The sequence below is a fragment of the Malania oleifera genome, chromosome 12, assembly GCF_029873635.1.
Source record: "Malania oleifera isolate guangnan ecotype guangnan chromosome 12, ASM2987363v1, whole genome shotgun sequence".
Taxonomy (NCBI): Eukaryota; Viridiplantae; Streptophyta; class Magnoliopsida; order Santalales; family Ximeniaceae; genus Malania; species Malania oleifera.
This window is the reverse complement of record NC_080428.1, coordinates 12,043,015-12,060,639: the sequence shown is the minus strand read 5'-3', so window position 1 is coordinate 12,060,639 and position 17,625 is coordinate 12,043,015. Positions and strand designations below refer to the sequence as shown.

General features: G+C 35.7%; 1 protein-coding gene across 2 annotated transcripts in view; it reads left to right on the top strand.

The window, feature by feature from the left end:
- Window positions 1-17,625, top strand: part of LOC131145143 (molybdenum cofactor sulfurase) — a 158,012-nt gene that overhangs the window by 86,442 nt on the left and 53,945 nt on the right. For both annotated transcript variants that reach the window (XM_058094244.1, XM_058094243.1), the window contains 2 exons: window positions 712-813; window positions 1,165-1,264. In XM_058094244.1, the coding sequence (XP_057950227.1) occupies window positions 712-813; window positions 1,165-1,264 (202 nt within the window). The remainder of the gene's footprint in view (window positions 1-711; window positions 814-1,164; window positions 1,265-17,625) is intronic.

The window sequence follows — 17,625 nt, the reverse complement described above, 5'->3', positions numbered from 1 at the left end:
GGAACATATTTGGTTAATATTTATAAAGCCAAAATAAATTAAAAACTTAATTAAAAAAATTCTCATTTTCGTGTTTAAATCAAATATTATTATTAGAATATTATTAAAAACAATGAAATTGCAAATAATACACATTAAAAAATATACTATAATAAAAAAATTATTATAATTATTTTTAATTGTTATACTCTAAAAATTTTCCTTTAAAATAAAAATCTTATTGGACATGACAATTGAAAAATAATAAATATTTTTTGTAATTAGCTTGATTATTATTTTTTGAAATTTATGTATATTTTTTTATTATTATATTTAAATGTATATGATCATTTTATTTTAATTTTAATCTAAAAATGTATAAAGTTAATGATTTAATTCAAAAGAACTATTTCTGGATATTAAAATTTCTAGTAACAGGTTGTCAAAACAACTGAAAACCATGACATCTAGTTTTCAATTTTTTTGCAAACAACTGAAAACTGACAATAAAAATAGAAAATTGGTAACATAAACAAACCGCGTTTTTATAATATGTTTATGTACTATGCAGAAACAGAAACAAAAAACAACAACGATATCAAAGAGGCCCTTATATTTTCTCTTCCTAATTTCTGCCCATGTGTTAATGATTCCATTGCATAAAGATGGCTTGATTTTCTGAAAATTGCAGCATTCATTACAGACTTAACAGTGGTAATCTTCTTGGTTTAGGCAGGACATACTTGCTGGGACAATTATGACATAGTGCATGGGAAGCCAACTGGAGCAGTTAGAATATCTTTTGGTTATATGTCAACTTTTGAAGACACTAAGGTAAATATTTGTTTGTCTAATTACAACTTAAGCTGAACTTCCAAGCACAAACATTCTTCCTGTTAGTCTTGCAGCATTTTTTTTTTCAAAGCTTTCTCATATTTTATGCATAATCTGTTCTGACATATTCTGGAAACAAATTTGCACAATTTATTTTAGTTAATTAGAGCATGGTAGTTTTTTTTTTCAAAATTCAGTAAGATGCTTTCTGTTCTTTAGTGGATGCAATAGATAATGAATTCTTAGAAAACTAATGTCAAGGTCATTCGTATTCCTAAAATTTTCAATATTCTTAAAAATATTAGTTCTTTTTATTTATTACTTTTTTTTTTTTTTCATATTGATATGCAGAAATTTATCGATTTTATAGTGAAGTACTTTGTATCTTTGCCAAATCAATGGGGGTATCCAGTTCCGTTTAAGGCAAAGACAGCACCATTCTCAAGTGCAGGTCATTTTTTTTCCTACCTTTGTACCCTGCAAATGAAGCAAATTTGTTTTGATTACCTACTCTTGTTTGCTTTGCTGTGCTGTGAACTCTCCAATGCATTTCAATTTTTTTTAACCCATCAGTTTTAACAGTGAAAGCTTGTTTTCATCTTCTATAACCTGTTTTTTTTTTTTGTTTTTGGATACAAGTGTCGCCATGAAGATGTCAGCCATCTCAGAAAAAAGATTAGTTTGTTCTTTGGCAAGCAACTATTGGATGAATTTCATTCTGTGTTCTTGACCATTAATTGTACCCAAACTTTCACATCTTGCTGGACATAGAAAACTCTCACATAGAAAAGCCGGCAATGTAAGTTTGTCATTGTTAGAAGAGAATATGTTATTTTAATAATTAGGTTGTGTTAATGGTGGTATTTTTTTTTTCCTTAAGACTCTAATATTATTAATAATATTGTTAATGGTTATTTAGTCATTTAGCATTATTATTAATTGTTAGTTTGGTTTGTAATAAGTTAGTAAGGGTATTATGGTCATTCCCATTGTACTTGACATATATTATAAATAGAGGGAGAGATCTATCATTTAGTTTAGGTCTTCCATTTTACCCAATTATTCAATATGGTGTCAGAGCATGATTCTGAAACCTAAGCCCTAAGTGTTACCACCACCATCAAACCGAAGCCTGAAACCTAAAATCTGCTGCATGTCTATCATCATAGAATATTTTTCAGTGATGGTATAACCCTAGAAAAAAGCCAACAGCAGCAGAAATTCAGACCAGTGGCTGGAATTTTCTGGGCAACTCTGCCAGTTTGACAACATCAAATCCACTATAGATTTGTCAAAACCAACACAATAATCACCCACAGACACTGCCGATCTGACCCCCACTGAAATCCCACCTCCAGGCAGTGTCCCATGCGCCCTCACGTGCTGGATGAAGGCTGCCACGGCTGACCCCATTCGCCGGCCCGTGAACATTTTCAGGCATGGTTTTGACCTGAAATGATCCAGCAGTGATCCAGTCTCTCTATTAACATATTTTTGGAGTTTTTCGTGATGTTTTTTGCCCAAAGATTCACCTTTTTTAGTTGCTCAAGTGCGGCACCCAAAGAATGGTTGTTTGATGCTTCGTGAAGCAGTTTATCAATGGTTATTGACTTTATTGGGTCTGAAACAGTGGGATTTGCTGTTTTTTATTTTAATTCAATGATCTAATTCCTTCCATATACCAAAATATCAAGCTGTTGGACATGTGCTTTGCTCAAAGATCCAATCTTTGTTTAACTATGTACTCGTGGTAATTCGTCAGTTGTTGTTTGGTGTTAGTAACGGTCATTGGTGACTTAATTGGAGCAGTGACAGTGCTCGTAAGCTGTTTTTTGTGAGGCCATGCCAGTGTTATTTAAGTTGGCGATTTCTCCATAGTAGTTTCAGTGGTTTACTTCTCCAGTTGTTTCAGTGCTGTCAGTTGCTTTCTTTGGGCTGTGTTTGAGTTTCTTGGTGCCGTGGCTGTCTTGTACTGATTTATTTGTGACTTGTTCATGGTTGGTCACCTTGTTCGTGGCAATAGTTCAACAATTAATATTATAGTCATTGGTCTGAGTTTGTGAATGTTGGAATGGAGTTTGCAAATCCCAAAAGTATGGTTCCTTTGTTATTCACTTGTTTTAGTGAACTGCATACCGTGGCTATATCAGAGGAGGAGGATTCAAGGTTTTTACAATATTAGTCATCTCAACAAGAATCTTCTCACATTGCGTCTTTTGCGCAGAAAGGTAATCTTATGTCAGTTAGTAAGCTTACAATGTCACTAAATTGTTCTGTCACACTCTTTCCTGATTCTGTGGTTATTCTAGATTTGAAGACAGGAAAGACAATTGGCATTGGGCGTGAGCCTTGGGGACTTCACTACTTTGAGTTGCCTTCCCTGCCCATTGCCTGCCCAGTCGCAGCTACACCACCTCAAATCCATTGTCCCCTTGGTCATCCGTCCTTGGACAAGTTGAAACAGTTGGTTCCTACATTGAGTTGTGCGTCTAATCTTGAGTGTGAGTCTTGTCAATTGGGCAAGCATCATCATGCTCCCTTTGTTTCCCGGGTTGACAAACGAATGGTTAGTCCTTTCATGCTAGTCCATTCCGATATGTGGGGTCCTAGTTGTGTCACATCAAAGTTAGGATTTCGGTACATTGCTATATTTGTTGATGACTACTCTAGGATGACTTGGTTATATTTAATGAAAGATCGTTCTAAGTTGTTTGATACTTCTGTTCCCAAATAAGGACTAAATTGGATATGCCAGTCATGATACTTCACAGTGATAATGTTAAGGAAATACTTCAGTACCCAATTCAGTACTTGTATGATTAGCTCTGGTATGATCCATCAGTTCTCTTCTACCCATACTTCACAACAAAATGGGGTTGCTAAGCAGAAAAATAGGAATATTCTTGAAGTCACTCGGACCCTATTGTATCAAATGAATGTCCCCAAAGTTTTTTGGAGTGATGCTGTGCTCAGAGCTTGCTCCCTTATCAATAAAATGCCATTCTTTGTCCTTGGCGGCAATCCCATATTCAGTTATCTTCCCTAAGGCTCCTTTGTTCTCTTTTCCTCCTCGTATATTCGGTTGTGTGTCCTTTGTCCATCAGTTAACTCTAGGAATGGATAAGTTGGATCCTCGTGTTATCAAATGTATCTTTTTGGGCTATTCCTGTGCTCAAAGAGGATATTTTATGCTATAGTCCTACTTTACATTGATTTTTTGTCTCTGCTGATGTCACCTTCTTTATGTCTACACCATACTACTCTGATTCCTTGAATTATGTTGACCTTAATGAGTATCTTCCTTTGCCTTGCCTTCCAAATCCAAACCTAGTATCTATGCCCAATCCTCCTACATCTTTGTCCAGTTTGAGTCCTTCTCGTCTCTTGGATCATCCCAATTTGCAGGTATACAGACGGCGACTCAAGGGGGAAGTGCCTCCTTTAGCTTCTGCTATTGTGCCTCTAGTTCCCTCGTCAGATGATCTTATTTCTCATCATGTTGATCCTCCTATAGCTGTTTGAAAAGGTAAAAGAACTTGTACCCAACATCTGATCTCTAATTTTATTTGTTATGATTTCTTGTCACCCTCTTATTAGTGTTTTGTTAGTACTTTGTCTTCTTTTGCTCTTCCAAAATCTATTTCTGAAGCCCTATCCCATTATAGGTGGAGGACAACAATGGTTGAAGAGATGTGTGCACTACATGATAATGATAACTGGGATTTGACTCCTCTTCCTCTTGATAAGTTTGTGGATGGTTGTTGTTGGGTACACTATGAAAGTTAATCCTGATGGTTCTGTGGCTCATTGGAAGGCCTGCCTTGTTGCTAAGGGGTATACTCATGTGTATGGTTTGGATTATTTAGACACATTATCTCCGGTCGCTAAACTTGCCGCAGTACGTTTATTCATTTCTTTAGCCACCACTTGTCATCGGCCTCTACATCAGTTAGATGTGAAGAATACTTTCCTGCATGGTGAACTTCATGAGGAGGTATATATGAAGCAACCACTTGGGTTTGTTGCTTAGGGAAAGTCAGGCTCAGTATGTCAACTTAAGAAATCATTGTATGGATTAAAACAATCTCCAAGGGCATAGTTTGGCTGTTTTAGTGTTGTAGAGTTTGGCCTTCATTGGTGTGTAGTAAATCACTCTATTTTTTATCATCATACTCCATTTGATAGGATTTTGCTTATTGTGTACGTGGATGACATTGTGATCATTGGTGATAATGATTGAGGCATCCAAGACCTAAAGCTTTTCCTATTGAGTAAGTTTCAGGCCAAGGACTTGGGACCATTGAAGTACTTCTTCCGTATAGAAGTATCGAGATCTTGTACCGAAACTGTATTGTGACAAAGAAAGCATGTTCTTGATCTTTTAGATGAGACGGGGCTGTTGGGATCCAAACTTGTTGATACACCCATGGATCCCAATAGTAAGTTAGTGCTAGATATGGGTGATTTGTTGCCTAGCCTAGGTTGGCATAGGAGACTTGTTTGAGAGTTGAATTATTTCACAGTCACCCAACTGGATATACCCCTCGCAACAAGTGTTTTGAGTTAGTTTCTTGATTCCCTGAGAACGAGTCACTGGGATGTAGTAATTCGAATTTTGAGATATTTCAAAGGTGTACCAGGGAAAGGCCTTTTATATCAGATGCGGGGTCACACTCATATTCAGGGATATACAGATGTAGATTGGGTCTGGTCACCTTCCGTCCGAAGACCCGCAACCGGGTATTGTATCTTTGTTGCTGGTAATTTGGTGTCTTGGAAAAGTAAGAAACAAATTGTGGTGGCCAAGTCGAGTGCTGAGTCAGAATACAGGGATATGACGCACACTACATGTGAACTTGTTTGGTTGAAGAACATGTTGAAAGAACTAGGTTTTCTACATTCTCATCCTATAGAGTTGTTTTGTGATAATCGAGCTGCTATTCGTATTTCCTCCAACTTCTTCCATGAGCGGACAAAGCACATTGAAGTTGATTGTTATTTTATTCGAGAGAAACTTGTACAGAAGATCATTATAACCACTCATGGGAAGTCTGAGTTTCAGCTTGGTGATTTGTTCACTAAAGCCTTGGGAGGTTCTCACGTGAAATTCATTTGTAACAAGCTAAGAGCATATGATATATATGCTCCAGCTTGAGGGGGAGTGTTAATGGTTATTTAGTCATTTAACATTATTATTAATAGTTAGAGTTTGGTTTGTAAAAAGTATAAGTTAGTAAGGGTATTATAGTCATTCCCATTGTACTAGACATATATTATAAATAGAGGGAGAGACCCATCATTTAGTTTAGGTCTTCCATTTTACCCAATTATTCAACAAATATAGAAGAGGGCAGACCTGCAGCTGTACATAGAATCCAAGAAATTGCCGCCTTTTTCCTCTCTTTTTCTCTCCTTCTCTTCTTCTCTCCTCCATCTTTAACTTTACAAGATGGTATCAAAGAACTAATCTCCGTCAGATCTAATTTTATCTTAATTGGTTTTGATACACTGTTCTTTTGTTTTTTCGTTTTTTTTTTTTTTCTTTATCCTCCCCTGATCTGTCCTCAAATCTGTTTTGTTTTGTTGTTGTTGTTTTTTTTTCCCCCCGTTTTTGTTTGGTTTGAGAATCGTTTAAGGACGCACTCCCTCTAGTATCAGAGTTGGTTACCTGGAGGTCCCGGGTTCTTGTCTTGTTGCCTGCCTTTATCATGTGGTGTTTCAAAAAAATTATTATATTCCTTGTAGTTATCTCTCCATGTGCTGTTGGGCTGCACGAGTGGGGGAATGTTAAAGCTTGATATACATTGTTAGCCCACAATCTAACAGCTTAAACTTTTAGGTAAAGTGATAATCCAACATTTGTAAACCATTGTTTTCTCTTATTCATTCAAATATTTGGGGTTTGTGTAGAGTCAAGAATTTGACTAGTCTGTTTGGTCATCAATATTTTGTGTCCGTTGTTGACTTTTCGTGTATGACCTAGATCTATTTGTTAAAGATAGATCTGAATTTAAGGATGTTTGTACTCAATTCTACGAGGAAATAAAAACTCAATTTAACATTGGTACTCAAATTTTTCGATTTGATAATTAACTTGAATTTGTTCAAAATGATCTTTAGCCTTTTTTTTTTCCCAAAAGGATTATTCATCAAACATTGTGTATACATACCCCACAGTAGAATGGAGTAACTGAGTGAAAAAATAGACATTTACTTGACATATCCAGTCTTTACCCCTTCAAATGCATGTTCATAAAACCTTTTCAACATATGCTCCTTTTATAGCCTGTTTTTTGCTCAACAAGATTTGCTTAAGTGTTCCAGAGGGATAACTTCCATTATTTTTCATGTATCCAGAAACATCCATATTATTTATTGTGCCTTGTGGCTTTGGGTGCAGTGTTTTGTTCATGTTCCACTTACTAGTCAGGAGTTCTCACCTCATGCTGTTAAATGTGTCTTTGTTGGGCACTCGAACTCTGAAAGGATATAAACGTTATGATCCCCACACTCGTAGGAAATATGTTAGTGCTAATGTCACTTCTTTTTTAGGGGACCTCCTATTTTTCCAATGTTAGGTCCTCCTTGGATGAATCTATTTTGATTCCATCAATTTATGGTCCTCCCTTGTGTTGATTCTCCTGTTCCCACCCTTATCCCTCTCGAGAGGTCTATTTCTCCTCTTCGATATCCATTAGTTACTGATCTAGAGAAACATTCGAAGGTTTATGAATGACAAAAAGCAAGCATAGACATCCCTATCGCCATGCAAGTGCCTCCTTTGCCTATTACTATTTTGACTTCAAGTTCTAGTTATCCATCCTAATTTGACTTGGATTTGCCCATTACTCACTGTAAAGATACTTGAACATGTGCTTAGTAGTCCTTAGTTGTTTATCTTCTTGTTCATTATGTTTCTGTTTAATCCCTTCCTCGCATGTTGAAGCACTTGCTAATCTTGGGTAGGAGCATGCACTGGATGTAGAAATGGATGCCTTGACCACTCGAGGGAGGTAGGACTTGGTGGATCTTCCTCTTGGTTAAAAGAGTTGGTTAGGAGTTGTTGGGTCTAAGCCCTAAAATATCTTCCTGACGACTTTATTGAACGACTTAAGGCTCGGTTGGTTTCCAAGGGGTACACCAAACATATGTTATTAATTATTTTGTGACCTTCTCTCCTATTGTTCGATTAAACTTTTTTTGTGTATTGATCTCATTGGTAGTTAATTTTAATTGGCCCTTATATCAATTGGATGTGAAGAACCCCTTATTGTACAAAGATTCACAAGAACCGGTATACATGGAGCAACCTTCTAGGTATGTTGCTCAAGGGGAGGATGGTAAAGTACGCAGGCTGCACAAGCCCATTTATGGTCTTAAACAGTCTCCTTGAGCCTTGTTTGACAAATTTAGTGTTGTAGTCTCTGCATTTGGCTTTATCTAGTGCTACTCTAATCAATCAGTTTTTGTCCGCAAAATGGAGACAATTATGGTACTTCTAGTAGTTTATGTTGATGATATGATCATCACTGGCAGCGAACGTTGTGGGATTACAGATTTTTGGCAGTGGGATCAAGCAAAATTTCAAATTGGGTATTTTGAGTGTATCTCATGGAAAGTATGGTAGGACTTGCTAAGTGAGACTGGTTTGTTGGGAGCTAAACCAGTTGATACTCCTATGGATCCTTGTGTGAAGTTGTCTAGGGATGTTGGATCAAAATTTGAAGACAAATGTCGATATAGGCAGTTGGTTGGCATGTTGATCTACTTGATTGTCACTAGATCTAACATCTTTTGTAGTGAGGGTGGTGATTCATCTTATGGAAAATCCCAAACAACCACATAGGGATGGTGTTTGTAGGAGTTTGCGGTATCTCAAAGGCTCCCCCGACAAAGGTTTGATGTATACATGTAATAGAAATTGTGAGATTGTGGGATACTCTAGTGGAGATTAGGTTGAATCTGTTGTTGATCGAAGATCTATTGCTGGATATTGTACATTGTGGGTGGTAATCTTGTTACTTTGTTTAGCAAGAAACAAACGACTGGAGCAAGATAGAGTGCTGAAGTGGAACATCAAGTTATGGCTCATACTGTGAGTGTCTTATATGCCTGGAGTCTCATATGTTAGAGATGGGGTTCTTTGTAACAAAGACAATAGATTTGTTTTGTGATAATCAAACCACCATTTATATTGCTAGCAACCCAGTGTTTCTTGAGAGTACAAAGCTCAAGAAGTTGACTGTCATTTTGGTGAGGGATGTTGTGTTGAAGAAGGTTATGAGGAGACTTTGTGAAATCTGCCAATCAGATAGGCAATATTTTAAAGTAGCCTTTATTTAAGCCCATCTTGTCTAATGTTTTTATACAAGCAAGGCTTAGGTGATATTTAAAGAGCTCCAGATTGAGGGGGAGTGTTAGAAAAGAATATGTTATTTTAATAATAAGGTTGTGTTTATGAGGGTATTTTTGTCCATAAGACTTTATTATTATTAATAGTACATAAGAGGGCAGACTTGGAGCTGTATGTAGACACCAGGAAACTGCCACTCAGTTTTTTCCTCTCTTTTTCTCTTTTTCTCCTCTTCTCTTCTCTACTTCCCTTCTCTCCTCCATCACAACCTTACAACATTCATTATTTTTTATTTTGTCCAGCTGTTAAAAGATCTACTTTTGTCATGATGTAGACTTGCAATTGAAGTTCTTTTGTTGTGTTTTTCTATCCTGCACTCTTAATTTTTATGTTTCTAGGCAGATGTCAAATGAAAGTTGCATCAACAAATATAAGTGGAGAGAGTCTATGTTGGAAAATGTGAACAACGCAGGCTTGCTCTATAGTTGATGTCTTGGGAGTATCCTAGCAATCTCTTGGTAACATGCAAATTGAAACTAATGCAAGACCAATTGAGAAAAATGAAAATAACTGAAAATAAAAGGAAAAAGGGAAATTAAGTAAAAGTTAAAGCTAGAATAAATGAAATTGATCATTAAATAATGACACATATAAAATATTCTTCTTTCTTCCCACATCAAAAACACTCTTATGGTTTTAAAATATTGAAAATCATGCTCTCTCTCTCTCTCTCTCTCTCTCTCTCTACCCCATGGAGCATAACTGTAAAGGATACAAGGCATCGTAAGGTGCAAAGGGTACCTATGGCCTATGTGCTATGCGCATGGCATAGTGTCGCGGGTCAAACACTTCACACCTTGTGAAGGGATGTGCAGCACTTGTTGCATCACACTAGCTTAACTCGTCCGCTGAAAACCCATTGCAGCCTCACTGCATGAACAAATTCACAACCATCAAATACAAATTTAAGTGAAAGCAGTAAACAAGTATGTAGGTAAACACACATGTAAACTGTAAAGCAAAGCAATGTATGTTTAGCGAGAGAAGCAAGTAGCTAAACATGTTTATGAAAGCTAGTGAGTTTTACAATGACTGGTGAACACGCACCATCCCCTAAAGAGTTTTGTATGCTATTTTAGCTCTGCAATTGGAAAAGTTAAACTAACCAAGGAGTCATTCTCCCTTTTTCGACCAACTCATTATCCTTTTCAAAGATTAAGACCTATAGTGCTACATCCCATGTACACAGAATAGGTAGTCACAGGCAAGCATAATGCTTTGAACAAGCTTCGCTTGTGATACATAGGCATGTGCTTAAGGAAAGTAAAGTAGGGAGCACTGTGACAACCCTCCTCATACCCTTGCAAAGTAGGGAGCTTTGTGGCTTGGGGATGCCTATAGATTTTTTTTTTCTTTTTTCAAATGAAAAATTTTAATTTGTAAACAAACTACTACTTATATTTATACATATGGTGCATCTGAATGTAAGCTCTAGAGGTGACAAATCAATTATTTTAATGCATTGTAACGAGCATGGTGCTTTTCCTCAATTTCCTCCTTGATCCAAAATCTAGCCACATGTTTCCTTGGTTTGGTCTAATTTCATGGTTTAAAGCGTCTAGAAAAATTATCAGATCAAGGTAGGAAGTCAAAATAGAATTGATCAACCTAGAATTCGCTCATGTGCATAGTTGATGAAGTTTTGATCAAATCCTTGAGAACCATTTTTTAAATAACTTTTGTTACGCACCTTCTAATAATTTTTAAATGGAAATCTTGATTTTTAGGATATGCCTTGAGCATGATTGTTTTAGTGTGTTTTTTTATCAAACTTTGTAAGGTTTCCATGCTAGTTCTCTGCCTTTCAAGTTAGGGTTTTGTGGATAAGTTTTTGAGTAAATAAGGGTTTGGGATTAGATGGCTGAAGTGGACTAGTGCCTTTTTTTCTCTCTCTCTCTTTCTCTCTCTTCCTCTATATTTTGAATGATGTTAAATGGTTAACTGAGAACCCAATTCTCAGCTTCAAGTGTTGATGTCAGGGAGAGCTGTTATCCCCATTCCTATTTACTTTATTAGGGGATGTCTTGAGTAGGATGCTTTCTAGATGCCAGACTTGTGGTCATGCGGAAGACATTATTATATGTTTGGATTTCCATCTTAATGATGCCATTTATTTGTTAATTATGGTCTGCAGAGCTTTAAGAATGCTTTGACTATATTTCATTTTTTTGAAGATATGTGGGCTATTAATATTACCTTGTCTAAATTTAGTTTGGTTGGGTTGAATCTAGGTGCACAAAATCGCACTTGCTATGCTTCCCTAGTTGGTTATGAAATTTTATATTGGCTTTTAACTTATTTAGGCATTCCTCTTGGTGGCAATCTATGTAGTATTTCTAGTATTTCTTTTCAGGATCATGTGGTATATAGTATGTTGCTTAGAGTTTTGATGGGCGGAAGATTGGAAGTGAAGTTAATTTTATTTAGGTGGTTGAGTTGCCTTGGTTTCTGTTCATCTTTCTAGGATCCAAATTCTAGTTTCTGCCTCTTTTTAAACTGTTTGGATAGCTGAGCGTTTGGGGAAGTTGATAAGAGAGCTTCTTTGGAAAGAGGTGGAGGAGGAAAGAAAGCATCATTTAGTGAGTTGGGACATTGTGAGAAATCTTGAATCTAGAAAGGATTTGACCATTTGAGGATAGTCAATTAAGTGTTTGAGAAAATCTCTTAAGGGGGAATGTGGATTTAGCATTTTTCTTTACAGTTTAAATCCCTTTGGCATTAGGTAATTAAGAGTAAATATATGTTCCATACAAATGGTTTAGATGCTAAGGTGGGGAGGGATATTTCTCTTGCCAGTCATTTGAAATTTATCTCTCATTTATCTTACTTTCCTTTCTTTGACTTGCTAAAGTGTGGGGGTTGGTTCTAGAGTTTGTTTGGGAAAGATTTGTGGACTGGGGATAGGCACTTTTGTCATGCCTTACCTCATTATACAATCTTTCCAACATTCATGATACTCCTATTCAACATTTCCCTAGCTGGTATGACCCTACTCCTTTTTGTGATCTTTTATCTTTTTTCCTCATAATTTTGAATGATAGGGAAGTAGATGAGTTTAGTTCTTGATTTCGATTCTTGATTCTTTTCAGTTTTTCCCTCAAAACTAGAGAATTTGAGGTTTTGATCATTCTGGTTTTCTTTTTTTTTTTTTCTTGTAAATCCATTTGTTCTTTACCTTTTTAAGCTTCCAATGGATTGTCCTTTCCTCTTGAATAATTCGTTTTGGAAGGCCAAGCTCCCTTTTAAGGTTGATATTTTTTTTGGTGCATGATTTTGATTAATATTGCTACTAGTTAAGTAGTTATTTAGTGTTACTTTTGTGTTATTGCTGTGTTAGTAAGTGGGAGTTAGCGCAAGTTAATAGAGGTAATATGGTCATTGTTCTATTCTTGACATACATTATAAATAGAGGGAGATACCTATGTCTTCCAATTTATCCAATTCTTTAACATGGTATCAATGCATGGTTCTGAGAACTAAAACCTAATTGCCACAGCCACCGTCAAACTGAGGTCCAAAAACCTAACTCCACTGTGTGTCTACCATCATAGGAAAATTGCTAGCACTACTGTAGGCCTGAAAATGAACCGGCAGCTGCTCAAGGCCACAGAAACTGCCAGAAATTCCATGGACTACACTGCTAGTTCAGGAACACAAGAACCCCTTTAGATTTTGCAAAACCAACACCATAAATAGTAGAGTTGTACAATTCAAAATTCATATCTATTCCACAACAAAACAATTCAAATCTTACTGGCAGATCTAAACACAATTAAATCGTTGTTGAATCTATCAATTCACCTCCTGAATCGAACAAATTGTTCTGAATATTCACACAATTCTAGACCTATCATATCCTAACAGACCTGACTCTTTTAAAACCCCGAAACAACATTTCTTTTCTTCTTTTTATTGATTTTTATTTTTTACATGATCTTTCCATTCCTTGTCTATGTTAGTTTTGTGCTAAAAGAGGAGAAAATAAAAATTTGGGTCTTATTTTTCTTTGAACTCTGCCTGTGATGCACTTAATGTCCTAATTTTTTCACACATAGCCGGTCCCAAGCCTGGGTTAAGGAGGAGAGTTGTGTTAGGTAGCTGACAGTCAGCATAAAATTTGTCAGATCACTATGATATGAATCCTTACCGAATATTTGCTGGGGTGTCCCCTACGAGCGACACGTTGCACTTGAACCACCTGGGTGTAGCGAAAAGTGGGCGAAGGTGGGCTAGGTCGTCGCAGCGATGCGACATGCCGTGTCGGCGCCCGGGTACGGTGTCAAATATGCGAGGGTTCCTGCATCATTCTGGACGTGGGTAGGTAAAGACGTTAGTTCAGGAAACTAGGATTATATTAGCAACTTGGAATATAGAGACTCTTACGGGTAAAAGTATGGAAATTGTGGATACAATGATTAGAAGAAGAATTAATATAATTTGCCTTCAAGAAACTAAGTGGGAGGGGGAGAAAGCTAGAGAAATCGATAAATCCGGATTTAAACTTTTGTACACTAGAAAAGAAAAACATAAGAATGGAGTAGGCATTATTATAGACAAAAACTTAAAAGATAGCGTTGTGGATGTAACTAGAGTAAGGGATAGAATTATAAAAATCAAGATGGTATTAGGACAAGAGATAATAAATATCATTAGTGCTTATGCTCCTCAAGTTGGCTTAGGAAATGTAAAATGCATAAAAAGTGAGGATAATATTGTCTTGGTTAAGGACGAAGATATTAAAGAAAGATGGTGAAGTTACTTTAGTAAGTTGTTTAACGAAAACCAAATAGAAGGCTTAAACTTAGAGTTGTCAAATGAGGAAAAGACTAAAAATATAAAATTTATTTGCAAAATTAGAGTTAACGAAGTTAAGTTTGCACTAAAAAGGATGAAAAATGGGAAAGCTATGGGACCAGATAACATCCCAATTGAAGTTTGGAAATGCTTGGGTGATAACGGAATTATATAGTTAACTAATTTATTTAATACAATTGTAAAAACTAAGAAAATGCCAGATGAATGGAGGAAACACACTTTAATACCTATATACAAAAATAAAGGATATATTCAAAATTGTAATAACTATTGTGGAATTAAACTTATGAGTTATATGATGAAACTATGGGAAAGTGTAGTTGAACAAAGATAAAAGTTAGAAACGAAGGTCTCAGAAAATCAATTTGATTTTATGTCTAGGCGATATACCACAGAAGCTATTTATCTTTTAAGAAGTTTAATGGAAAAGTTTAGGGAAAAGAAGAGGGACTTGCATATGATATTTATTGACCTTGAGAAAGCATATGATAGGATACCTAGGGAAGTTCTACGGTGGGTTTTAGAAAAAAAGGGTGTATGTAGTAGGTATACCGATGTCATTAAGGATATGTACGATGGAGTAATGACTAGTGTAAGGACTATAGATGGAGAAACTAGAGAATTCCAATCACCATAGGTGTACATCAAGGATCTGCTTTGAGTCCTTATCTTTTTACTTTAGTGATGGACCAATGACTAAGAGTATTCAAAAGGAGGTTCCATGGTGTATGTGGTTTGCAGATGATATTGTATTAATTGACGAAACTAGGGATGGGGTAGAGGCTGAGTTAGAATTATGGAGAGAAGCTTTGGAATATAGAGGCTCTAGGATAAGTAGAAATAAAATAGAATATATGAAATGTAATTTTAGTAATGATTGGAGGAATATTGGAGACAAAGTTAAACTTGATGATGAAGAAATAAATAGCACTTGTAGATCTCGATACCTTGGATCTATTATGCAAGCTGAAGGAGAAATTGAAAATGATGTAATGCATAGAGTTAAAGCAGGTTGGGTAAAATGGAGAAGTGCTTCAAGTGTGCTATGTGATCGTAGAATACCCTTAAAATTGAAAGGGAAGTTTTATAGGACAGCTATAAGACCAACTATGCTATATGGATCAGAATGTTGGGTGACGAAGAAACATAATATCCAAAAAGTAAAAGTTGCCGAGATGAGGATGCTTTAGATGGATGAGTGGTATAACATTGAAAGATAAATTAAGGAATGAACATATTCGTGGTAAGTTAGGTGGTGCTCCTATAGAAGATAAGATAAGGGAGGGACGACTCAGATGGTATGGACACTTGCAACGTAGGCCTTATGGTGCACCTGTGAGGAAGAGTGACTTAGTTACTGTGGGGGGTAGTAGAAGGGGTAGGGGTAGACCTAAAATAACTTGGGAGGAGATAGTGAGTAAAGATTTAATATCCTTGAATCTATCAAAAGAAATGGTCCATGATCACATAAATTGGAGGAAAAGGATTTTCATATAGCCGACCCCACTTAGTGGGACTAAGGCTTGGTTTTGTTGTTGTTGTTGTTGTATTTTTCTTTGACAAAACCATTGTTCACTTTTGGTGTGGTATAGACGTATAGTGTCCTTTCATTGAGAAAAAGGGGCAAAACACTCATTGGTTAAGGTGGTACTGTTGTTTTGTTGTGTTGTTAAGATTCAAAATTTCATTTTTTAGTGGTTTGTTCAATTATTATCATTTTTTAAGTTAATTATCTTTTTATTTTTAATTCAAGAAAGAATTGGCATGAAACAATTTTTTAATTGTTGATAGACACCGAAAGTTCCATTTATTATTGTTTTTTCTTGATTCATTCCCTCAAACAGCATATTGTTTTTTTCTTTTTATTAATATTTCTAGACTCATTCCCGTATTGTTTATTTGTTCAGGGAAAGCACACACATGATGTATGACTTTTTTATTGTCAAAATTTAAATGTATTCTATTGTTTTGCCTTTTCTTTGTATATCAATATATATGCATGTTATTTATAATTGATTTTGGAAAATTGTATTGAATTGTAATCCACTTAAATCAGAATTTCAATTGACGATTCAAATCTCGATTCTATAACTATGATAACCACCCATAGGCATTGCCGATATGCAAATCATTGAAATTCTATCATTGTAGCTACTCCGATGCACCCTCACACACTAGTTGAAAGAAGAAAGGGACAACCCCATGTGCCTGTTCATGAAGCTTCTTACAAGAAATGACTTAAATTTCAGTTTAAACATTGAAATTTTTGAGTTTTGGAGGGTATCGCGTGGGAACTCACTTTCAACTTCATTTTTAGAATTTAGGTAGATTTCAACAAGAATTTCAAAATTTTCAACAAATTCAGCACTCTAGCTCAAATTTTGATAGTAGAAAAAAAAAAGAAATTTGAAGCCGTAAACTAAGCATACCCACTTTTTGATTATTATTATTATTATTATTATTATATAATTATTATAATTATTATAAATGTTCTTATTGCCTTGGTTGCTTCATGTTATGCAATTTATATACCTTGACTTCTAAAAACTTGTCATGTATGCATTTTCAAAATTTATTTTGACTCCAAATTAAACGTAATCATCTAATTTACTACCCAAAATTTCATTGTAAATTTTATTCATTTACTATGAATTTCTATCATTTCTTTAAATCGAAATCAAAATTGAAATCTTCACCCAAATTTTTGTAACTTGAGACCATTGAAATTGAATTTTAAGTCCTCACTTACATGTCTGTTTCTACATGTGAAGCTTCTTACAAGCATGTTTTTGGCCTTAGTTGATACCACACTATTCTAATCCTTCTATGAACATATTTTTTTTTTTAAAATTTTGAATAATAGGGAGTTGAGTTCTTTTCGAAAGGATGGAATTGGTGTTGGACGAGAAGAGGGTATTTGGATGGATCATTTTGACCCAGTTAGGAGGCCTATTTCAAAGAATAAGTTGAATGGTTTATTGGGTCCAAAACCCAAATGTGCTTAGTTGTTTAAGTAGGTGTGTGAAGTTTGCTCGTATTAGGATTATTTATGTTAAGGTAGTAATTGTGTATTCTAGGGGTATGTTTGTAATGCAATGTTGTTTTAAGGGTATTTGTGTAATTTCATGTAAAGAAGCTTTCTTATAAATAGTGTGTGAAAGGCATGTTGTAGGCAGTTATTGATGAATTTGAATTGGAATTGAACTTGAATTTTCCCCTTGGTATCTCCTCTCTCCTCCCTTTCCCCTCATCTCTTCTAATTTCTCTGTGGCTGTAGAACCTTGATGCTGCCCTTGCATTAGGGATGGAGCCCCTAAATCTTAAAATTTTGTCTCCCTCGTTAGTCTTTTGTTTAGCCAAGTGAAAAGCGTACTATAATTGTTTTAGAGGATGAGTATTAGTTCCCACAGTATCAGGCATCTCAATAAGCATCTGAGGCATTGCATCTTTTGCTCAGAAAGATAATCCTACATTTTGCATGTCATCTCTTATCTCTCCCACTAGTCCTTGGGATATCAATTCTACCGCCCTAACCATATGGCATGTGTAACCTACTTCTTTTGTGCCTTCCAATATTTAAAAAT